This window comes from Oreochromis aureus, linkage group 22, assembly GCF_013358895.1.
Source record: "Oreochromis aureus strain Israel breed Guangdong linkage group 22, ZZ_aureus, whole genome shotgun sequence".
NCBI classification, from domain to species: Eukaryota; Metazoa; Chordata; class Actinopteri; order Cichliformes; family Cichlidae; genus Oreochromis; species Oreochromis aureus.
The window spans coordinates 397507-422500 of NC_052962.1; the positions used below are offsets into that span (position 1 = coordinate 397507).

The 24994-nt window shown below is 41.2% G+C and overlaps 1 protein-coding gene across 5 annotated transcripts in view; it reads right to left on the bottom strand.

Annotated features, from left to right (window-relative positions):
- Positions 1–24994, bottom strand: part of epb41a (erythrocyte membrane protein band 4.1a) — a 53524-nt gene that overhangs the window by 2547 nt on the left and 25983 nt on the right. For 3 of the 5 annotated variants that reach the window (XM_039605922.1, XM_039605920.1, XM_039605919.1), the window contains 6 exons: positions 23652–23714; positions 20970–21140; positions 4680–4808; positions 2238–2339; positions 834–914; positions 456–575 (listed from right to left, as the gene is read on the bottom strand). In XM_039605922.1, coding sequence (XP_039461856.1) covers positions 477–575; positions 834–914; positions 2238–2339; positions 4680–4808; positions 20970–21140; positions 23652–23714 — 645 coding nt within the window. In that variant the 3' untranslated portion in view covers positions 456–476. The remainder of the gene's footprint in view (positions 1–455; positions 576–833; positions 915–2237; positions 2340–4679; positions 4809–20969; positions 21141–23651; positions 23715–24994) is intronic. The other 2 variants (XM_031744931.2, XM_039605921.1) reach the window with 1 other exon arrangement.

A 24994-nucleotide genomic window follows, 5' to 3' on the forward strand; every position in this document is an offset into this window, starting at 1 on the left:
ACAAAGAAACAGTTAAAACCACATGGGCACTAGCACCTTACACTGTGGAGGCACCATGTTTCACTTTCATGCAAACACCTGATAACTGATCTGTGTCTTTCATAAATATCTCCATGTTTCCATGACTTGGTTCAGTCGGTTTCTATCATTACATCATTGGTGATGTATTTCGTCTCCATCATAGCTTTTACAGTAAATAAGGTTGGCTGTTATTGTAACCTGGCACAGTTGCATGACTGCTGTTTCTTAATTATTTATGCTGGTTAGTGGTTAGGTGGAGGGGGTTAGGAGGCTTTAGTTTATGTCTTAACTCATGGATAATTTTAAACTTTTTCAACATCTTATTTCATCCTCGTCACATTTATAATTATACTCAGTATGACCTTCACAAGTGATTTTCAGTCAGACCAGTGGATACTTGGTGGGGACAGATGAAATCCAGATGTAACACTTGCCTTCCACAGGATGAGTCCGTCTTACTCTGGGGTGATCTCCGTCTCCTGATGCACAACCACTTTGGTGACAGACATGTCTGGGTGCTGCTCCTTTGCCTCTTTAATGGCCTGGGCCAAAGCCTACAGAGTAAACACCACACTCCTAAATGACCTGCACAACACACACTGCAAGTAACGAACATGACTTTCATGTAGCATATGCTCTGTGGGGCAAACTAGGCCTACAAATAATTCCAGGGTCACTTATGTGGTATTTGTACATTTCATGTAAATCAGCGTATGAGCTAACACACAGCTAGACCTTTAAGGAAAACATGATTTAGTGTGAACAACGAACCACTGAGAAATGCTTTAACTTCATAATGAATTTGAATTTACCTTGTCATGATCTATTTCTGTGTCCCCAGTGATGACAATTCTCTTTTCAATGCGAGTCTCAGAGATCCCTCCTTTCACCGTCTGTAACAGAGACAAGCTTTAAAAAGCTAAATCCTCCCTCTGTCTTTACTTTTCCTCTGAACAGAGGAAAAGTAAAGACAGTGACTGTGTCAGTGACTGACAGTGACTGTGTATCCTCTTAAATCCCCAGGACCGAATGACCTCACACCACATTCACCAGCGCAAGGCCAGAGCACGCCACTTACTGAGTGGAAACCTCTACAGATACAGTCACAGTCAGTTCATTTCAAAATGAGCAGATTTTACAGTAACAGTATAAGAGTATGCTTATGAAAGTTTTTCATATCTGGAAACAGTATATTAAACATATCAGTATCAGTATGTCAATTCAGCTGAATGAAGCAGATGTAGGAGAGTATGTCTTTCACATAAGAATTGAATTAACTGCCATCAGTTTCTGATGGAGACTGTGTGAGATCTCAGAGGCTCGGAGCAGAAGTCTGATGGCCGGGAGGAGCACAGGAGTTATGTAGCGACTGCTCGATTAGAAACTGATCCAACAGCTGATCACAAAATGTACCTGACCCTGACTGAATCATCTAAAGTTATGTGCCATGCACGTAATGCTCCTGCTGTGTGATGCTGACTCCAATTCATAGCCAGCTGTCTAAGTCCCACATGTGCTGATGCCTGAGCTGATCGCTTCAGTTTCTGTTAGCTTTCTTCTAAAAAGATGGTCATGAAACCATTTAACTGACGGATCATCTACACTTGCTCTGCATAGCAGATCTACTGAATCCTTTGGACAAGTAAATAAAAAGAAAGAGTTGACAATGATTATTTATGCTACGTGGATCAACATCTTTAAAATGGGAGAAACTATGCAGACTTTCCGAATTTTGTAAGTTCATGTGTTGGAAGTGATCTAAGTTAAACATGAGAATCATCAAATAAAATCTGGAGTTATCTTTACCCTGAAACACTGCAAACTGATCATCCGACTGTAACAAACTCATTTCAGTAGCATTCATGAGTTTGTATTGGGCAACTTTTCTCCCACTCTGTGGGATGCTCCACATTAAGTTGTGTTCTGTTACATGAAAATACTGGGACCAGAAACATGTGCCACAAATAAAAGATAACGATGTAAAAAAACCACAGTACCATCTGAGACTGTTGTTGTTGGGAGAGACGAGGATGCTTCATGTAAACAGTCACATCTGATTTAATAAAGCACACCCACACTGAAAATGTTTGTCACTCGAACACAGCCTGTGTTTCAAGACAGCTGGTTTAAGTGACTAACAGCAGACATCTATCACAACATGGTGATAGTGCACTGATCTCTACTGCCTGAGAAGCTGTTAGTGAAGTGTGCCAGACCTTGGTGATCTGGGTGGTGGTGGTGGTGCTGATGGTCTCAGAAGTAATCGTCTGGGCACTCAGCAGCACTCCCGACTCCCTCTCTGCCACACTGTCCACCGGCTGTGGGAGAGATAACTTTAAGTACCAGACAAGAAATTACTCACATATTTAAATGCAGTACATGAACTTCATTATGTCAGAAAAGGATAAAAGTGTGCAGACCCATAAAGGCTTTACAGACTTTGTGTTGTTAATATATAATAACAGGTAAAAGTGAAATGTGTTTTCTTTTTTTAATGTATTGATATTCTAATAAAGGTTATTATTAACTTGAAGCTTCTCATTATAAATCGTAGCTCTTTTCTGTGGGACTTGGACGTCTACCAGCTGAAAATTGCATTGATCAGATTTGTGTCGTTCCAGTGTCCACAGTGCACATCCAGGTGAAAACCAAGGATGTGGAACGCTCTGTGGATCTCTGCTAAAGCTTCCAGTGTTCACAACAGCAATGTGGCTTTAAGAAATGCAAACTGGTAAAGCATTTGAAACTGGAGCACCAAAGCAAGATGAGCCATCCCAAGAACATAAGCAACAATGTAACAGTCAGTGGTGTGAAAGTAAACTCTGAAGCATCAAGTTATTGCAAAACTGAACAAACAGCATTTAACAGTACAAATGATTAATCACCCAAAGCATGCTACAAGCAAAGAAATGGGATGTTGATCCATGGCTAACTCAGTCACATGATCTCAACCTAAAAAGGACAAAACTGCAGGTAGTGAGATCCACAAAGAAGCAGCAACTGAGGCTGGTTCAGTTCTGGCCTGGCAGAGCATCTCAAGGACGAAATGCAGCGTTTGATGAGGTTCTTGGGTTCTAGACTTCAGTCACTGAATACAAAGTATTTCCAGGGAAATGTAAAGTCATGTTAGTTTGTATATTGGAGGATAAAGTATCTGTAGTAGAAATCGCTTTAAGCCCTGTCATGTTTAAACATTTATGTTAAAGTAATTTATGTTGGATTTTCTGTAATCGCCACAGGCTCAGATAGACCCAAACACCCCCACTAATGTTTGGTTAAATGTCCCTCAGCTCTCTAGGTGAAGCAGAGAAAGTGATAATTATGTTCCAGGAGAGAAGCGTGCTGCACTGGAGAGAGTCAGTCTGAAGAAACTTAAATAACAGTGTCTGACAGGGGAAACCAGACAAGTGTTCACAGGAGTCACAACAGTGGGAAAATAAATAACAGACGCTCAGGCTGTAATAAGGAGGGTGCTGAATACTGCAAATCCATTCATTACTTTTTGATGATTCCTGGAAACTGGACCAATCACAGGACACGATCGAGAGCTGACATAAAAACAAAACCGAATTAAGAATGTATTATACAGCGTCAACGCAAGCTAGAAAATGTTGGTTTGGTTTGGTAACAGTGTAAAGGACTGAAAACTTTTTACAGTTTCACTACTATGCAGGTTTGATCTGATCAGCTGTTTTGCCCCACAGACATTTCAAGGAATTTGGGATTGAATCCCAGCCCTGTGTTTAACAGATGACTGACCTAATTTTTAGCAGGTCATGCTAGTGTTGTAGAATCGAATCTGCCACTAAACAAAGAGTTGCATTTCAATTATTGCATGCTTTTGCGTTTTTGTGTGAGATATAGGCCACACCCTGTGGAAGTGGAGATTCCACTCTAGTCCAGCTATTTGGAGTCGAGTACAGGGACTAGTGGATTGGTGATGATTTGAGCCCTTGTCTGTAAAGGGGAGAGAAACAGGAAGGAGGGAGGTTGTAGGACACTGCAGCAGCAGGTTGAAGCCGGTCGGACTTGGAGACTCCAGTGAGGGAAAAAGATATTTTAAAAGAAAGTAGTTTTAACCTGGTAAATAATTACATTTTACCAGACAGAGGATTCATTTTAATTAGATTTACATGGATTTGTTGTGATAATAGACTGGATTGGAAACTGCTAGTTTGCTGGACCTGTAAATAACGGGAGGGGGAAAAGCCTACTCTGTAATTAGCAGGTGACCAACCAGTACTCTCAGGATCTGCTGTGGAAACACTCCGTACTGACCCAAGGCCTATGAAGGTGGGTGAAAAGCCTTTCCCAGGAAGGCTGCTTGTTCTTCTGAGTGACCACCTTTCCCTGTTTGTACCAGGCTAATAACTCTGACCGTGGTGGCTTTGGGCCTTTGATTCCAGGCCAGAACTTCAGCCCACCAGTCTGCTTCCAAACACCTAATTTAATTCTTGTATTAAGACCATTATGTTCACCACTCCTTAATACTAGGGCCAAAACTTTAGGCCAGGCTTATGAAAACCAGACAGTGTGTAGTAGCATTGCATACAAAGTAAAAAAAAAAAAAAAAAAAGCTATACTTTGTGTTTAATCTGAGAAAATAATTCGTAAAATGCATATTTTTGTAAGGGGGAAATGTCTCAAATTCACCTCACCTGAGCTGACTCGTATGTGATGGTCTTGGTTGCAGTGTGAACTAAGGGTATGTCCTTGTAGGCTGCAGTTCCTCTTACAGAATTGGTAACATCTGAGATGGTGATTGTCTGGGTCTTTAGCACAGGAGACTGCAGAAATCAGATAAACAGCAATAAACTCTCAGGGTTTTCAAAGACACAACAAAAAACTGTGGCATTGTAACTGTTATACAACTCAAGGGAAAGAAATCCAAAATCTGTTTGTTCCAAATTTATACACACAGAAACTATCCTGCTGGATTTCTTACTAAACTATGAATTGATCCTTAAATCCCACTTCACTAAGGCAACTGGTAATGTAACTGTTGTACTGGGAAATGCATTAATGAAAACCAGCATGTTTAAAATCTATCCCTGACTTACAACATGTCTAACAGGGAACTCTAATGATTATAACTGAATCTACCAAAGCCTTTTTTTATTCGAGATAAATGTGAGTGTGATTAGATAAAAGTGTGGCATGAAGCTGAGTGCACCTTAACGCTAGACAAATAATCTGTACCAAACCTCTGTGACACAGAAATATGATCTGTCTGCATGATTCCACAACTTGCTGTATGTATGTAATAAAACTTTTGTATAATACTAAAATGTTTTAGACACTAGAAGTAAAGTAAGGATAACTTGAAAATATAGTTTATGTCATTATAATTTGTCACTGTCAAGCTGCACTGTTCACTCATCATGTTCCTGCGTTTTGGGCAACAATCTATTCTTAATTATGTCTCCTTTCTCATGCTGTCACACAGTTCTGTCATCACTCTGATCTGATCACAATCAGCCTTCAGGTCCTCAAATGCGCATGTCAACCCATGTTTTATGCCATAATATATTTAATGTTGCAGAATTGTTTCTGCCCATTGCACAAAAACGGACTTAAAAAATAATTAGCAGCTGCAGGCAAATAATGAAGTGTGCAACTACAAAGGACAAAGTATTCCAAATGGCATCCAAATGTTTGCACAAAACAACATTTCATTTGGTAGAAAATAAAAATCAAGCCACAATTTCTGCAGTGCTCTGCCTTCAAACGCCATGCACGAGATGTTTCCTAAACTGCAAAAATGTAGGAGTGAAGACCTGCAGCTGGAAACGACCAGTGTTTGTGGAAATGATGAGACATTGCATTTCAATATATTAATGCAGTTCTGTTATTCCTTACTGAGTGCAAGCGTCCATTACAACCATTTGTCTGTCTTTACAGGGAGTGCAGAATTATTAGGCAAGTTGTATTTTTGAGGAATAATTTTATTATTGAACAACAACCATGTTCTCAATGAACCCAAAAAACTCATTAATATCAAAGCTGAATGTTTTTGGAAGTAGTTTTTAGTTTGTTTTAGTTTTAGCTATTTTAGGGGATATCTGTGTGTGCAGGTGACTATTACTGTGCATAATTATTAGGCAACTTAACAAAAAACAAATATATACCCATTTCAATTATTTATTTTTACCAGTGAAACCAATATAACATCTCCACATTCACAAATATACATTTCTGACATTCAAAAACCAAACAAAAACAAATCAGTCCTGCATGAAAATCATGTTTTTCTTGAAGGATGCAGACTTCTTCCTGTACCACTGCTTGAAGAAGGTGTCTTCCAGATACTGGCAGTAGGACTGGGAGTTGAGCTTGACTCCATCCTCAACCCGAAAAGGCCCCACAAGCTCATCTTTGATGATACCAGCCCAAACCAGTACTCCACCTCCACCTTGCTGGTGTCTGAGTGGGACTGGAGCTCTCTGCCCTTACCAATCCAGCCACGGGCCCATCCATCTGGCCCATCAAGACTCACTCTCATTTCATCAGTCCATAAAACCTTAGAAAAATCAGTCTTGAGATATTTCTTGGCCCAGTCTTGACGTTTCAGCTTGTGTGTCTTGTTCAGTGGTGGTCGTCTTTCAGCCTTTCTTACCTTGGCCATGTCTCTGAGTATTGCACACCTTGTGCTTTTGGGCACTCCAGTGATGTTGCAGCTCTGAAATATGGCCAAACTGGTGGCAAGTGGCATCTTGGCAGCTGCACGCTTGACTTTTTCTCAGTTCATGGGCAGTTATTTTGCGCCTTGGTTTTTCCACACGCTTCTTGCGACCCTGTTGACTATTTTGAATGAAACGCTTGATTGTTCGATGATCACGCTTCAGAAGCTTTGCAATTTTAAGACTGCTGCATCCCTCTGCAAGATATCTCACTATTTTTGACTTTTCTGAGCCTGTCAAGTCCTTCTTTTGACCCATTTTGCCAAAGGAAAGGAAGTTGCCTAATAATTATGCAAACCTGATATAGGGTGTTGATGTCATTAGACCACACCCCTTCTCATTACAGAGATGCACATCACCTAATATGCTTAATTGGTAGTAGGCTTTCGAGCCTATACAGCTTGGAGTAAGACAACATGCATGAAGAGGATGATGTGGACAAAATACTCATTTGCCTAATAATTCTGCACTCCCTGTAGTTGGTTCCCTCCTCCACATTAGGTTTATGGCTGTTAAAATGCTGGAACAATCACCAGCATCATCAGCATCATCAGCGTTCTGCCCAGTTTTAGTAGTATTCCTTCAAATGTTCCACCGGGTGAAAGGGAACCAAAACAATCGCTGATAGTTTCTCAGCCATACAGACCTCAGCCACATCCTCTAGCTTTTCATGGAGAACTCTGAAGATCACCCCGGCATGTTCTAGGTCTGCGTCACATTCCCCTCTGTTAGGCATTCCCAGAAAACCACCAACAATGATCTATGGGGATTCATGTGCTGCCAAAACCACATCAACTAGCTCCTTTGAGCTTTGAGAAGTTTTTCTTTAAGCTCACTCCAGATGTTTGAGCTCCTTCAGTTTTTCCTCAGCAGCATACGGCAAAGGAAAACAACTTCGGTTGCTTGTATTCATAGTTTCACACATTCCACATCAGAGCTTATGATCAGTAGGCAGGACACCTCCATTATGGCGCTCTGCACAGCATGCTAATGCTAAGTTAGCCAAAACCCAGAATGATGTTTAAGCCGAGTGATGCTGACCCCAGACCAGCAGCTAGAAGCTAGAAGCAGCTGTTAAATTATGAGATAATGTGTTTCAGGTCATTTTACAAAGAAACACAACACAAGTAATGCAACCAGTAGGATAATGATTACTTTCTCCTGGGAGTAATTAAGTAACATTTTGCATTACTCGTTCTCTGTAATGATGACTTTTTTGCTTAATGAACCTACACGGATCACAACAAAGAGGAGGAACACGTGTGAGCACACAGCATGCAGTTAACGTGCATGACTGCAATTTCTTTCATACGCTGCTCAGTGATGGTGCTGGCTCTCAACGTGGAGACGATGAGAACCTCGTGAGAGTGAATAAGAAATTAAATTGATAAGTGATCTCAATAATGGAATCGGAATCGCTAAATTCTTATCAATTCCATCGACATAAGTGTGACAATAGCACGAGATTAATAATGCCAATTCTAAAAACATTGAGTAAAATATAAAAGCAGAATGCAATGATTAGCAAATCCCATAAACACATTTTATTCATAGAACACAGAAATCATACCAAATGTTTAAACAGAGAAAATGTTCCCTTTTAACAACCAGAACATTTCCCTTTGAAATGTTAGTGGGGCGGAAAAAAGAGACGCTAAAATATGTCGCCACTCCTGCTATAACACAGCTCTTTAACAGAATATAATATATATCTATTATTGATGGTGCATGCTCAGTAGATGTACACAGCCACTGATAAGCGTGTCCACATTGGCATGAAGTGCACACAAAAGTCAGTTTGAGCTTAGTCTGTGAGGCTGTACTTTTCATTATCATATTATGATTGTCTGAAAATCCCCACAAATCATTGTTTAAGAAGCACCTGAGGGAACATGAGGCAGACAAACAGGCTATTTGTTACCAGGGCAGTCACATGACTGAGTATAAGCAGAGCAGGCAGGCAGTTTCTCAGAAGTACAGACAGGCAGGGGGGCACCACTCTGCAAAAAAACTGCATTTACAAGCTACAAAACAATTGTTTGTCAAACAAACAATTGTGAAAGCTGCAAATTTCTCATCATCTAAAGTATGTAATAGCATCAACAGGTTCTAGAGAAATCCATGTGCACAAGGATTTTGGGTGAGCGAGACCTTTCTCCCCAAGTCAGCACTGCATTAACAACAGGCATGATTCTGTCATGGAAATCAGTGCAAAGACTCGGGAACACTTCCAGGAATGTGAAAACGGCTCACGGTGCGGTCCACATATGCAGTTTGACTTTGTATGTGAACATCATCCTGAATCTGGGCCAAATGTCACATGGACTGAGGCAAAGTGGAAAAACTGTTGTGTGGTCAGAAACATCTGATTTGTTTTCTTTTTGGCAAATGTGGACGTCACTTCACCTGGACTAAAGACGAGATGAAGAGGCATCATTCAGCTGGATGTATGGGGATACATTACTGACTATGAATCTGGCAACTTGCACATCTGGAAAGGATCCATCAGTGCTGAAATGTAAGTTTTAGACCAACATAGTAACTAAGAAAACAGTGCTAAACCATGTAAAGCACCTATTACAACAGCATGGGTTGATAGAGTCTAGGTTGAGTCTAGAATTCTTACCAATTCAAAATATTTGGAAAAACATTAAATGAAAAATATGAAACTGAAGATTCAGAATAATTGAAAAGCCAGAATTCTTTATACAATGGTCCTCTAACAAAAGTCTAACAACTCATCTTTAATTCAGGATGAGCTAGTATTTTTCTTCTTTCTTTACATATTTGATCTATTGCTGAATTAAATAATGGTTTCAGAAATCATTGCATTCTATTTTATTTCAACAGCGTCCCAACTTTTTCAACATTGGAGTTGTAATGAGAAAGTGCTTAAGACATAGAAGTGTTGTGTGTGTGAGAAAAGGTACATTTGGCTGTTTTCAGTTAGATTAGAAAAGAGCTGTATAGCCTGTGTATTTACCATTACACTTCTTAAATGCAGCAAGTATACAGTCTGAAGATGATTCAAAGTGTGGCATTTACATTCTATAGAATAGAATAGATCTTTATTGTCACTGTTACAAGAACAATAAAACACAGTTTGGCATGTCTCCGTTAGCAGCGCGTAGATTTTTACATTAGAAGGAGAAAAAAACAGTTAAAGAGGTGCAGGTGCATGCTCTCAAAGGAGCTCCTAGTGCAAGTGAAACCAGTCATGTAGAAATCAGAATAATAGTGAGAAAATTAAGAGCAGCTAAAGAAACAATTCTGGTACATTCTGAAAAAACAGAAACCCAGTGGTGGGAATGGCACACCCACTGGATAAAAACCACTTGCAGATGACCACAGCTTCTTTTTCATGGTCAGGAAAACCTCCTTCACTGCTTCCAGCGAGGAAAGTTCAATTTATTTACACTTAAAAACCAAGATAACCTGAGCGTGCGCACACCTACCAATGGTTGTGTATATTTGTTCAGCATACACCGTTTAGTTAGTTCAGTGGTTCCCAAACTTTTTTTGCCAGGCCCCCCTTTGTTTTACAAGAAAAATGTTCGCGCCCACAGAGTTCGTCACGCAACGTCAAAGGTATGTGCCTCTTTTCACGTCACGCTGTGCGCCACGTTATTGTTTACATGAGATGAATTGCAGAATGGCAGATAGAGACAAAATACTGTTAATCTGACTATCTTCAGGTTTTACACGCTTACATATACACACGCAGTTACTGTCCCTCCATTTAGAAAGGCAGAGGCGTCACGGTGTGATTATTTTATGTGTAGTTGTTTTTTTCCTGTGTAATAATATTCAACATTGCTGTCAATACATTTTTCAAAAAATGTCTCTCTGTGCAAAATGGGTTTAAACACATAAACAGCTGTGGGATACTGTTTGTCCGTGATTTGAACAGGGGGAACAAATTACGGCAGGATCAGCCTGATATTATTTGTATCCCGCTGTAACTTTACTGCATAAAGAGCTAACATGTCCAAAATGTCAGGAGTAGTTAGTTATTACAAGAAGTGTTTGTGAACTAAAAATCAAGAATGTGGGATCCTGTTTGTCCGTGATTTGGAGAGCCCAGCGCTGCTCCTGACGCAGGGAAACCAATTCTGCAGGGGAGACCTACCTCGGCACTTGTGCAGGTGAAGCCAAAGGGAAGATATGCTTCACCATATTTTCCTGTCTTTGGCTTGGAAGGAAGTTGGTTTGGAAACATATTTGGCGATGCTTCATCTCCTGCTTTGCGTTTGTGTGGGAGCCCCGTCAAAAACCTGTCCACAGTGTCCAAGCGCTCTTTTTTTTTTTTTTTCCCCCTTTTCATACCGCGCCCCCCCTGCAATGGCTCTGCGCCCCCCCTAGGGGGCGGGCCCCACACTTTGGGAACCTCTGAGTTAGTTAAACCAACAGGGCAACTCCTACTTACAGACAAAAAGCCAGAATAAGAGTTCAGGCTTTGTTGTCAGTGTTTGGTACAGCCACCTTATGTTCTGACGACATTCGTTTTAAAACAGCCTAATAACCAGTTGAATTGGCCAAATTTCCAAACTGGGCACATTTTCATCTGAGGAAACAACAACTCTGTTTACTACCAAATTTAAACCACTGGAAACGTTTCAGAGGTTTTTCTGTTGATTTGCATGATTTAGACTTTAAAAACAGACAAACAGGATTGACTCCTAAAGTCAACTCCTCCACACTTGAACGTGTAAGATTTGACACTGAGATCATTCAAAAAAGACAAACTTAGTTGACAAACTAATATTTGGAAAAAAATCTCTTTTTAAATATAATATGAGAAACATTTTCTAATTATATTCTTTATCAAAAAAGCAATTGCAAAGACTATTTGCCAAATTTGGTACCTGTAAACCTTTAAACGATTTTTCTGTAACGTTAAATTATCTGATAACAACAATGATGAGGATAATCTTACTGATCACTCAAAGTGATTTACATGTACACTATTGTTCATAAGCTTTATAACGCCCCAATGTTTCCAGTTATTTATTGCAATTCAAGCTGTTCAAGTCCAATGAATAGTTTGAAATGGTACAAAGGTAGTGTTGAGCTGCCAAAGGTTAAAAAAAGGTAAGGTTACTCAAAACTGTAAAATAACGTAAATTTCTGAATTATACAAAAAGGCCTTTTTCAGGGAACACAACACAGATTAACAGTTTAAAGCTGTTCTGCAGCAATGGAGGCTGATCAAGCTTGAAAGCTGGTGCTGCTAATTCCTACAGGTGCTCCAACTTTTCTGGATTACTTCCCCCTCTGTCTGCATGAAAGCAGTGTTGGACACACTGTGGTGCCATACCCTCGTCAGGATCAGCTGAACAATACTGTACTGCAGAAAGTAGAGTGTTGGTACAAAAATGGTGAGAAAAAGGCAATTAAAATTGGAAGAGAGACAGACCATCATAACACTGACAGATGTAGGTCTGTCCTATAGAGAAATTACAAAGAAGATCAAGGTGTCAGTGAGTACAGTTTCCTTCACCATCCAAAGGCTCACAAACAAACTGTGACAGGAAGAGGTCTGCAGACCCAAAGACACAACTGAACCAGAGGACAAATTTCTGAGAGTTAACAGCCTGTGTGATCGACGGCTCACAGGACAACAGCTTCAAGCAGCTTAATAGTGGTCGTAGTAAGAAAGTCTCAGTTTCAACTGTGAGGAGAAGACTTCGAGCTGCAGGTTTGATGGGACGAGGTGCAGCAAGAAAGCCATCGCTAAGACGTCAGAATAAGACAAAGAGGCTTGTCTGGGCCATGAAACTCCACCATCGGGCTACTGAAGACTGGGATAAGGTATTATAGACTGATGAATCAAATGTGAAATCTCTGGTTCATCAAACAGCATCTCTGTACGCCGTGGAGTAGGTGAAAGGACGGTTCCACAGTGTGTGGCATCAACTGTCAGACATGGAGGAGAAAGTGTGATAGTGTAGGGCTGTTTGCTGGATCCAGGGTCGGTGACTTGTACAGAGTGAGAGGCGCCCTGAACCAAAACAGCTACCACAGCACCATGCAGTACGCTCTGGTATGGACCTAGCTGGTCAGGGGTTCATCCTACAGCAAGATAATGACCCAAAACATCAGTCCAAGCTGTGCCAGAACTACCTCAGGAACAAAGAACAAGATGGTGAGCTTGCAGACATGGAGTGTCCGGCACAGTCTCCAGACTTAAACCCCATCCAGCTGGTTTGGGATGAACTGGACAGAAGAGTGAAAGCAAAGCAACTTACAAGCTCCACATTTATGGGAACTTCTGCTACTGATATGGGAGAACATTTGATTTCTATTGTAGAAAGAATGCCACGGGTGTGTTCAGCTGTTATATCAGCCAAAGGTGCTACTCTGATGAGTCAGAGGTTTAGAATACACTTTGGTCTATAAACTGATTCCATGATTTCTGTTTGAACTCCAAATGCTTATTTCTACTATGCTTTCATTTCAGAGTGCAATGAGACATTTGGGGTGAAAAATTAGGGTGTTCTAAAACTTTTGAGCGGTAGTGTAAGTCACCTCACCATTTGAACCCGCACTATCCCCAATGTTGTCAGTACTTTTTAGGCACTACAGGCAGATTAGCAAGTATTGAGGGCTGTGAGCACACAGTTGTGTCTTTAAAGGGATTCAAACAAACCCTGACAGGTAAAGAGGCATCAGTCAGTCTTCATCTCTGCTGTCTAATGCAAAGAGCCGACTAGTTACAGCGCCAGACACAGTAAAACAAATGTACACACTCAGTTACTTATAATATCTCTACATTATTTGCATTTTGGCAGATATTTATGGTGGTCACTCAAATAGGCCTCGATTCTATCAGTCTGACATGTTTCCAGCACACATATGACTATAAAAGACTAAATCAATAAATAAAAACAATAAAAGCAAACTCGTGTAATGTCTCATCAGTGTCCTCTCTGACATTACAGAGTCAAGAATACAAAATACAAAGTCTAATGTACAAAACTGAAAAAAAGAAGTGCGTATTTGTCCACTTTAAGAGAACCAGTAACACCACACCAACAAGCACAACTAAAACCATGCAAACTGAATAGCACTCATCACCTCAGCATTCAAAGCTGGAACTGGCTCTCTGCACCAAGATCATCCTCCCTAACACACACACACACACACACACACACTAACACACACACACACAAAATCCACAGCAAAAAAGTCAGTTTCACACAAGCTCTAACCCCACAAACCTCAGCAAGTAAACGCACAATATCAAGGCAGATGCTCTTATGTTATGGCTCACCTTGGTATGATTGTCCACGTCTGATTTAAAGATATATGCGTCTGAAAAAGATTACAACCACAGCAAAACCTGAAACTACCATACAACAGTAAGACTGTTCCTGTACTTCAATCAGGTTTCTGCAAAGCTGATTAATGGGTCAGGACGGAAACCTTTTGCCTGAAACATGCAGGTTTTATAGAAAGAGCATCATTTAAGAAATTACACATGCATTAGTCATGCAGAGCTGTAAGCTTTCACTTCAGCTGAAAAACCCTGACCGACTCCACGAGAGGCATGTCTGTCTGGAAACAGTCCACCACCATTCTTCTAAGAAAGACCCTGAAAAGGCTGAGCAAGCATAAAGTGCCTCGTGTCCACGGCGGTCATTCACCAAATGCTACACAGGCTTTCTTTAAAGAGTAGCTTTTCTTTATGAGTCCTTCATTCGTAGTTTATTTGGGTCTCTTTGAGGAATTTTGATGATAGAGCAGAAAGTAAACATCCCTCGAATCAAGCAGTCTTTAGATAATCGAGGGACCGTGCAGAATGAATGCTGAGAGGCTTCCTTGTGTACAGTGGCTTGCAAAAGTATTCGGCCCCCTTGAACTTTTCCACATTTTGTCACATTACAGCCACAAACATGAATCAATGTTATTGGAATTCCAGGTGAAAGACCAATACAAAGTGGTGTACACGTGAGAAGTGGAACGGAAATCATACACGATTCCAAACATTTTTTACAAATAAATAACTGCAAAGTGGGGTGTGCGTAATTATTCAGCCCCCTGAGTCAATACTTTGTAGAACCACCTTTTGCTGCAGTTACAGCTGCCAGTCTTTTAGGGTATGTCTCTACCAGCTTTGCACATCTACAGACTGAAATCCTTGCCCATTCTTCTTTGCAAAACAGCTCCAGCTCAGTCAGATTAGATGGACAGCGTTTGTGAACAGCAGTTTTCAGATCTTGCCACAGATTCTGGATTGGATTTAGATCTGGACTTTGACTGGGCCATTCTAACACATGGATATGTTTTGTTTTAAACCATTCCATTGTTGCCCTGGCTTTATGTTTAGGGTCGTTGTCCTGCTGGAAGGTGAACCTCCGCCCCAGTCTCAAGTCTTTTGCAGACTCCAAGAGGTTTTCTTCCAAGATTGCCCTGTATTTGGCTCCATCCATCTTCCCATCAACTCTGACCAGCTTCCCTGTCCCTGCTGAAGAGAAGCACCCCAGAGCATGATGCTGCCACCACCATATGTGACAGTGGGGATGGTGTGTTCAGAGTGATGTGCAGTGTTAGTTTTCCACCACACATAGCGTTTTGCATTTTGGCCAAAAGTTCCATTTTGGTCTCATCTGACCAGAGCACCTTCTTCCACATGTTTGCTGTGTCCCCACATGGCTTGTGGCAAACTGCAAACGGGACTTATGGTTTTCTGTTAACAATGGCTTTCTTCTTGCCACTCTTCCATAAAGGCCAACTTTGTGCAGTGCACGACTAATAGTTGTCCTATGGACAGATTCCCCACCTGAGCTGTAGATCTCTGCAGCTCGTCCAGAGTCACCATGGGCCTCTTGGCTGCATTTCTGATCAGCGCTCTCCTTGTTCGGCCTGTGAGTTTAGGTGGACGGCCTTGTCTTGGTAGGTTTACAGTTGTGCCATACTCCTTCCATTTCTGAATGATGGCTTGAACAGTGCTCCGTGGGATGTTCAAGGCTTGGGAAATCTTTTTGTAGCCTGAGCCTGCTTTAAATTTCTCAATAACTTTATCCCTGACCTGTCTGGTGTGTTCTTTGGACTTCATGGTGTTGTTGCTCCCAATATTCTCTTAGACAACCTCTGAGGCCGTCACAGAGCAGCTGTATTTGTACTGACATTAGATTACACACAGGTGCACTCTATTTAGTCATTAGCACTCATCAGGCAATGTCTATGGGCAACTGACTGCACTCAGACCAAAGGGGGCTGAATAATTACGCACACCCCACTTTGCAGTTATTTATTTCTCACGTGTACACCACTTTGTATTGGTCTTTCACCTGGAATTCCAATAAAATTGATTCATGTTTGTGGCTGTAATGTGACAAAATGTGGAAAAGTTCAAGGGGGCCGAATACTTTTGCAAGCCACTGTATTAGCTTTTAAATAAAGGCTAACCACAGCATAGTCAGGGCCATCACCAGCAGGCCAGAGAGAAAGAAGGACATCCTGGAGTGCTTAAGCCTGGTTGGGTTTGGCTCGCGCGAGTTGACCAAAGTTCCCCTCTCATGTGGCTCATTAACGACCACCTTTAGAGTGTGACCGTGAGCTTGTTCCTCCTCTTCCTCCTCCTCATCTTCACCATCATCAACCCACTCCACTTCACTGTTCTCCTCATCTTCTTCCAGCAGCCAGTCAGGTCTGTACCCCCCTGGCTCTGGGGACAAACTACATGCTCTTACCTTTTGTCCAAACAGAGTGTGCCTCCCTCGCTGTGCTCAGCAGCAGGCCAAGAGAGACAGATAACAATGAACAGACATGTGAAATACAGTCGAATGACAGGAGGGAAGGATCATAGAGGAAGAAGAAATGGATGATCAGAAAGTACACAGATTCATGTCTGAAAACACTAAGCTTTCAGGGTGTCTTTATTATTGAGAATTACTTTAAAAACAACAGCACAAGAGCCTCTGAGTCCCGCTTTTTCAGAGTGACCTGCCTTCTGATTATTGTGGATTAGAAGCACAGTATAACCACAATGACTTTGCTGAACGCATGACAACAGTGACAGTCCTTTCTTCATCTACCTCTACAGTGTTGATAGATGATAGTGTGTATTATACCTACTCTGCATTGCCAAAAGTATTCACTCACCCACCCACATCACTGAATTCAGGTGTTCCAGTTGATACTGTGGCCATAGGTGTATGAAATCAAGCACCTAGGCATGTGTACTGCTTCTACACAACTGTGTGCAACAATGGGTCTCTCTCAGGAGCTTAGTGAATCCCAGCGTGGGGCCCTGATAGGATGCCACCTCAGTAATAAGTCCAGAGTCTCTTTTTACTGGTATTATAACAAAGTGGGAAGGACAGCAACTCAGCCACCACGTGGTAGGTCACATGGTGGCAACATGACTACACACCAGCGCACAAAGCGAGGTCCATAAAAACATGGATGAGCGAGTCTGGTGTGGAAGAACTTGACTGGCCTCAGTCCGACACATAGAACACCTTTGGGATGGATTACAGACAGCGAGCCAGGCCTTCTCATCCAACCTTACGAATGTGCTTCTGGAAGAACGGTCAAAAATTCCCAGAAACACAATAAGAACAGATTAGCCCTTTATAGCCATTGTACATGGACAACAGAATTATAGGTAATTATAACGGTAAAGGGTGAACTAAACCCTATGGATGAATAATTCATAGTTCATTTGTGTGTGAAGGCAGATGAATGAACACTTTGGGCAATACGGTGGATTTCATGGATTCACACTCATGAAACAGGAATTTTCCTGTAATTAAATGGGATTTTTAACAAGTTCAGTTAAACGAGTAATTTAATATCAGGCAGCTGCATGTTATATAATCCAAATCTATGAGTAATTATAGATTTGTCCATCCCTGTGAGTGTGTACACACAGCATCGGAGTGAAACAGCTGACCGCTACAGTAAAAGAGAGCAGTCGGGTTTAGTGAAGGCGAATCTCTGCTCTGTGTCATGAGTTTGACAGAGAGAGGGCGAATGTTAGATAATTCATTCCAGGTAAAATACACCAAGTCAGTAAATTTAAAAAATCATAACAATCCTTCATTGGTCAGTAAGAGCCAGTCACCCAAAGATGAAACAGTGTGTAAAAAGATCACAGGCTGGGGAGTCTGTACGGTGACAGAGCAGGGTCCATCATGGTGGGCTTTAGATATCTTTGAGATCATGAGAAGGCTATTTTTATTTTTTCATACACTATGTCATAACTCAGCAAAGCACTAATGTGAAATTTAAGAATTTTGCCTGAGGCTTTCAGCAAAAATATATATATTTTAAAAAATAAAATAAAAAGTGTTGCTATGGCTAGATTTTCAGTAAAATATAATTTCTGAGATAAAAACAGTGTCTTCAAATTGTGGGTAGAAGAGAAGCCAGAGGGGAATATGCTGGCCTCCTCTCTGACCTTCAGCTTTTAAACTCACAGGGAAGCATGATGGAAGCTCTAAGGAAGAGGATGGCGTAGCTGGGATTAGCCCAGACGCTACAGAGGAAAGGGAATGAGATGACAGAGATACAGGAAAACAAAGAGTGAAGGGAACGATGCAGGGTGGAGGGATAAGGATGACGAGGGGTGGGGGATCAGTCCTCTTGGCACTGTTGGCCTTCAGTTTGTTTTCTTGGGTTTCTGTTACTGTTACAGTTTGTATGAGAGTCAGTGGACATGCACAGATTAACAGAGCCATGCGACTGGCAGGTGAAGCAAGGTCACAAAGCTTGAAGCACCTACACAAAGAGAGGACAAGACATGAGCACCAAACTAAGTGCTGCTTATACTGATGAACAGAGCTGAACCAAAGATGTTGTTTCACTGAAACAACACTGGCTCTAGTGGAAGCATGCACACCCATGCAACACCTCGTACTTGTTCATATCAGAGAATGAACCTGAACGAGTTCTTGGATCGGGTTATCCATGCCACGTGGGGTAATTTACCAGAAACACCAAACCCCTAAGAAGGCCCAGACAGTAATAAAGGCACCGTGTACAGGACGGTGGTTCCCCAGCTTCTGTCACACATTTCATTACATAGAACTGTCCAAAATACAGACGTCCTGTGATGATTCATAAAAAGGTGGATCAAACAGAAACCTTTACATGTAAATGTCTAATGTTACTGTATAATTGTAATAAGAAAATTCTGCAGTGTGTGAAGAAAGCTGCATCAGAAACTCTTTCTACACTACCCTGATTACAACAGCTACGAGCAGCAAAATGATCTGGCAGCTGTGCAAGTATGAACAATAAGATGACCACACACTGTTTGTGCTGCACAAACTGGCTGCTGGTCAATCCGCTGCTCCGCTCCACCTTTGTTGTCCCAGTTACACAGCTGTACAACCATTTATCATTTATTTATTTATCATGTTTGATTGATTTCTTCTGGAGTTTCCCTTCTCTGAGCTCACACAGATGCCTTTCCTTGTAGTAAACTTTCTGGTATCCATGCGCTGCATAAAGCTCTGTAGTACTGTGCAAAGGTCTTAAGGTTTGCTGGTTTGAAGCATAGTGAGCGTGCAGCTGAGCACAAGCCGGGGGAGCTGGCTGACCAATGCTCGTGATATTCTTTGCTCATAAACGCTGCAAAGTGCTGGCCTGCTGCAGCCTGGCCACAAAGCACCAGACTACACGCCACCTCCCGCTGGGTATGGAAGTGCAGCCGTGGAGATGCTCTCCTGCACAAGCATGCCATCGTCACATCAACGACATTGAAGGAAATTTGAAAAGTGTCTGTGCCTGTGGAATAACATGGTGAAAGCCAACAGCGCTACCTAGTGGAGGATCAGTGTATGAATTTGGAATCTTTCACATTCTGATTGGTTAAAAACATATTTTATATTTATGATCAGAGGCGAGACGTAGCAGAGTACAAATACTCTGTTACTGTGCATACGTAGAGTTTTCAGCCATCTTTACTGCTTGTTTTTACTTTTTACTCCTTACAGCTGAACTCAGAAATATCTCGACTTTGTACTTCTGACATTTTCAGATTTCAGACATTTCAACAGAGTTATTGTTTCCTGTCACTCCACCTTAAATAACTTTAAATAACTGATTGGAGTCTACAAGGAAGAAATATTTAACTCTTCAAAGACAATCCATTATTGTATCATCATCAGTTCTTATTGCACATGCAGAGATGAAAGAGACAAAAACATCATTTATTGCACTAGGCTCAGAGGTTAAAGTGAAACAGCATTTTGGTGAAGAGCTCCATGAACCGTGGTTGTGTTATTTCAGCACCGAGCTAACATCACAGAAGAGGAGCGAGCATTAAGGAGCACAGCTCAGCTGATCACATCTACCTGCTCTTACAGAAGAAGTTATTGTGACCTGTTTCCAACTGATCTCAGGTTCCCCCTCCTGCCAAATCCCATTTGTTTTTCTCTTTAGGCGTGCACACAAAGGCAACCCGACCATCCACGATGGAGGCAACAAACAGAGTTTTTCCTTTTAATTCACTGGTGTTCTACATTAAAGATCTTTAGGATTCATTCATAGAATCACAGTCGGAGCTGAAGTAATGTTCCTGTGTTAAAACTGTTTACTTTTCTTTTTCTTTTATACTTTGAGTCCATTTCAGTCTCTACTTTGTCGTGTCTTTAAACAAGATGAATCAGTACTCTGTTTATTTTTAACACAAGTATCTGTACTTCTACTCAAGTGACTGTGTGTGTCAGCTGTTTATGATGCACACTCAGGTGGCAAAAGCATATTGTACACATGTACTTTGATCATAATGTGTCTCCTTGCACGCCTGTCATATTATTTTGAACATTTATAATCGTAGGAACATACAGTATGAATTCTGGAGACTGATCTTTGTGGTGATTAGTTTGTGTTCATTATTTATCACATTTATATTGAAATGTAGAGAGAAAAAAGACAGGATTGATACATTTTTAGTCAATGCTGAAGCTTTTAGAAACCGATTTTTGCCAGCTTTAGAATCAGAGGAGCATCAGTATGTGCAGAGCGGCTGTTTCAAAGCAGACATTCTGACTTGTCATGGCAAGGAAAACCATCACCAGTCACCAAACACATTAGCAGTGTCTGTGTTATGTTCCTGCATCCCAGTAAGTCATGAGAGTGTGTCAGTGAGCCAGCATGAGCGATTCTATACGTGTGAACTGATTTCACTGCTCGATTGCTCTTGACACGTCAGCATGCCTGTCTTGGAAAAGCTTTCAAAGGTAACTTTGTGTAATTCACGTGAGTAAAACAAAGCAAACAGGAGCTGCACTGCACCGAGCTCATCAGACTTACTGCTGGTTGGAGCTGACCATTGATGCTCGCTGTGCGGAAAGGAGAGTTGGTGGAAAGACGCTTATCCCACTCGCTGGGCCGAGGCTCCGGTACAGACTCCATGAAACTCCTTTTCAGCTCGCTGATGCTGGTATGGTGCCGCATAATTTCAGTCTGGGTCTTATCCAGGTCCTTCAACAAGGAGGCAAAAGTGAGAGTAGGTTGATGGAAGGAAACAACTACACTGACAGGCAACGATTAAGGTTGGGAAGACAAGAGAAGAAAGCAAATGAAAACACAGGACTGCACTTTCTATAAATATATATTAAATATTTCAACAGTGCTGGGTCTGCCATGTCCCACTGACCTTTAGAGGTTGTGGAAGAACAGATTTTCCAGACAAACCAAACTGCTTCATGTTAGCAGTAATAAAGGAAGCAGCAGAGCATTACTAATGATTAGTGGGTATAGGTCTGTGGCTCACAAATCATGGTTTGCATCAATGCCAGCAGAAGATGTTTAATGAGAACAAACACAACAATGTAATCTGACAAAAAAATCCAGATGACAGCGCTAACAGAACCGAAGCAAGAAAGGTGACTGTGTGCACATCCACGCTGGGGTGAACGAGCCAAAGCCGGCACACAAAGGAAAAACATGGCCACTGCAAAAAAGTGCAAAACTCATTCTGAGTCATGTCTGCCATTATTATTTACAGTAATGACTATCGTTTATGTCGGATGTGGGCAGAGATGGAAACGTTGGGTCTTCAGTGGTTAAAGAGTCTCTCTGATGTTTCACTTTCATTCTTCCAGAAAGGAAGGCACAGGTGGAACACCGACGGCTTTACATCAGCATTCACAAACACACACCTGCTTTACCTGCTGTAACTACTAAAGACCTCAGCTTTGCTCAGAGCAGGATGAGAGTCGTATTACTGTTGAATGTAGAACCCAGACACGTCCTATCATGTGAACAAGTGAGTACTTGCCATGAAAACTGTTAGCTTTCAGATATATTTGGACTAGTTCATCGTGAAAAATAAGCACAGGTTGAGTCAGAACATTTAAACGGCACATCCATAAACGTAATGTTTGATGGCTCTTCATAAAAGGCCTTTAGTTTTGGGGTTTCTTGCACATACTGTTAGCTTTGACGTTTCCATAAAAATCCATTTCTTGTTTTGATCCAGATCAACAAAATGCCACCTTAACAGAGCCGATCTGAGCAGAATGAAACAGTGTTTCAGAGATCAAGTGGTTTTTCTTTACATACGGTTTAAAAAAGCCAACAATTTAAATGTCACATACAGACTTTCCACATGTCAGCAGAGTAAACTGTAGAGAGGGATGACACATTATAAAATCATCAGGCTTAGCCATGTACTGCAGTTAGATAGATGACAAGTCCAGGTCAACTTTGTAGCCTAATTTTACATATGAATGCTTTATTTGTGGATTAACGAGTATCAGTGGTTCTTGTCATCCCTTTCTTCTGAAATGATGCTGACAGAATATGATACAGCACAATGGACACAGCAAACAGAACAACACAAGTCCATTATCTCAGCATGAGCACTGTGTTAGGACCATGAAGGACATTCATCATATTAAAAATGTCCTAAATGACCATGAGACGTAATGACGATGACAGCAAAGTCTGGAGTGTTAAATATCAGACTGTGAGCATAAACGACTGGGAAACAAATATACTGACTGGAGCCTGTTTACAGCAAAGACTCTGCTTCCTGCTCACTGGGTTGTTGATCAGATATTTACACCTATTCTTTGGCTGGTGTGACATGATGAGGGTTTACGGCTGACAGTCAGAAAAGCTTTCTTGAAACTGTTTGTTGCACGAAGTCAGTCGAGAACACGTTTCCCCCCCGACCGTTTTGTGGTTTGCGATCACGTTATCAGTGAAGTTCACTGTTTTTGAGGGCAGTGATGGTGTCACACACGGAGCTGATATTGGTTAAAAGGTAACATACGCATCTCTCCAGGACTCATATTCACAATCCCCTCGCTTAGCTCCGAGTCAAACCTAAAGTGCATTAGCAGGGAGTCCCAGCCTAACAGTTACTGAGTTAAAACTTTACTGATGCTTCAACTTTTCTCTTGTTCCACATTTTTAAGCTCAGAGCTAAGACACTTTATGAATAACTTATAATTGTGACAGTTTTACGCCCAACCTTAAGGGGAAATTCTTTAAAAACAAATTAAAATTCTAAAACTTTTCATAGGATGTTGTCACCAGGAAACAAACTCGTACTTGAGAGTTTTGTGAATCCAGGCCCAGGAGATGATGTTATACTGGGTCCTCTGATAACCAATAAAACAGGAATACAATGCCTTGCTCCTCTCAACCAATCACAGTTTGAAGTGAGTGTTTATGTCGTACTAGAGCTCCAACATTTCATTATAAGGAGCATCACTGACGTGAACCACAGACAGAGGTTGGAAGGACGGCGAACGCATATGTTTGTGAACTTTCCTGGAGATGTTTCCCAGTCATCTATCACACGGACAAACACAATGTGAAAGTAAAGTGAAGCTACTTGCATGAGAGTCAGACAGGAAAATGGTGCATGCCAACCCTTTAGGGTTAAACTAGAAAGAACAAAAGACAGAACGAAAGAATGAAAGAACTAAAGAACGGAGCTGTGACAGCGAACAACGCTTATTTAAGACTGAAGATACAAACCTCCAACATTAAATTGCTATGTCTGATATAAATTGTTTCACCCTCAAGTTTCTTTGATCTTTTCTGTGGAAATGAGGAAAAAGGAAAACACTGGTTTAACATAACAACTGGTTTGAACATTTCACATGTGATTCTGAATAGTGTCCCATGAGCACGACTGACCAATGACATGAGCCGTATCAAAAACGAGCTGTGCAATCACAACAACAATGCAGGCTGCAGCCCCGACTGCGTCCAGCTCAGTAAAGGTAACAATGCAACAGGACCATCGGTCACGTGTTTGACGCAGCAGGCTGGGACCCAGTTCCTCTCCATCCCTACACTCAGTGGGCTGGTGAAGGCTCTCTTAACTGGACTAAGGCAGAAACACTGGAGATCCTGAAGAACCTCGCTTTTTACAGCTAAAACAGGAAGTTGGCTTGTTATCAGCCTCTGCAGTGATTTATACTGCTACCAGGTGAATGCACGGAGACCCATCACCTGTTAATAAATGCACCGATGATTCAATACTGATCTTATTCTTCTTTCTTAATAAAACTAAAGAAATATTTCATTTTGATCATTAGTGACACAGTCAGTGTGAAATACACTGGACACAAACACGGGCTGCACCTTTACAGCATTGTTGGTGCAGATTTAGTGTTGGAAGGTTTTATAACCTGATGTGGCAGAGCGTCCACACAGAAATATGAAAATATGTAGGGATCTCCGGGGAACTAGATCACATATTTGATGCACATCTATGGAAGGCACATTCTGTGCATGCAAGGACTGCTACAGTGGCAGTGTGGTGTGCAGGAAGTGCAGGATGATGCGCGCCTGTCTCCTGAGTCAGATCTAGAACGAATGCTTTCAAAAAATCAAATAATATTCACTGATAACTATTTCAGGTGTCTCGTAGATTGATGAAAATACCTGAATGCCTCTCCGTGCCGTGAGCCTAGCCTTTTTAATTTAAATATCATCTGCATTCAGTTCAAAATATGTGTGTGGACAGCCAAAATGGTGAGAAGGCAACATTAAAATATTTCGATCATATTTCAATTTAAAACCCTCATTTCAAAGAAAGTAAGGACATTATGTAAAATGTAAATAAATGGATAAATAGGATTCAATGATTTTCAACTCTCACATATTTTATTCTCAGCTCAGAAAACAGCATGTTTAAACTGAGATGTTTTAATATTTTATGAAAAATAATCTCCTTTTGAATTTGATGCAGGAAAAACATCCAAAAACAAGTGGAACTAAGAGGAAACAGCTGGGTGAACATCAGGTTTGGGTAGAAAACAATGGGCACAAGTTCACCAGTCTGCAAAAAGAAAAACTGCAGAACACGATCA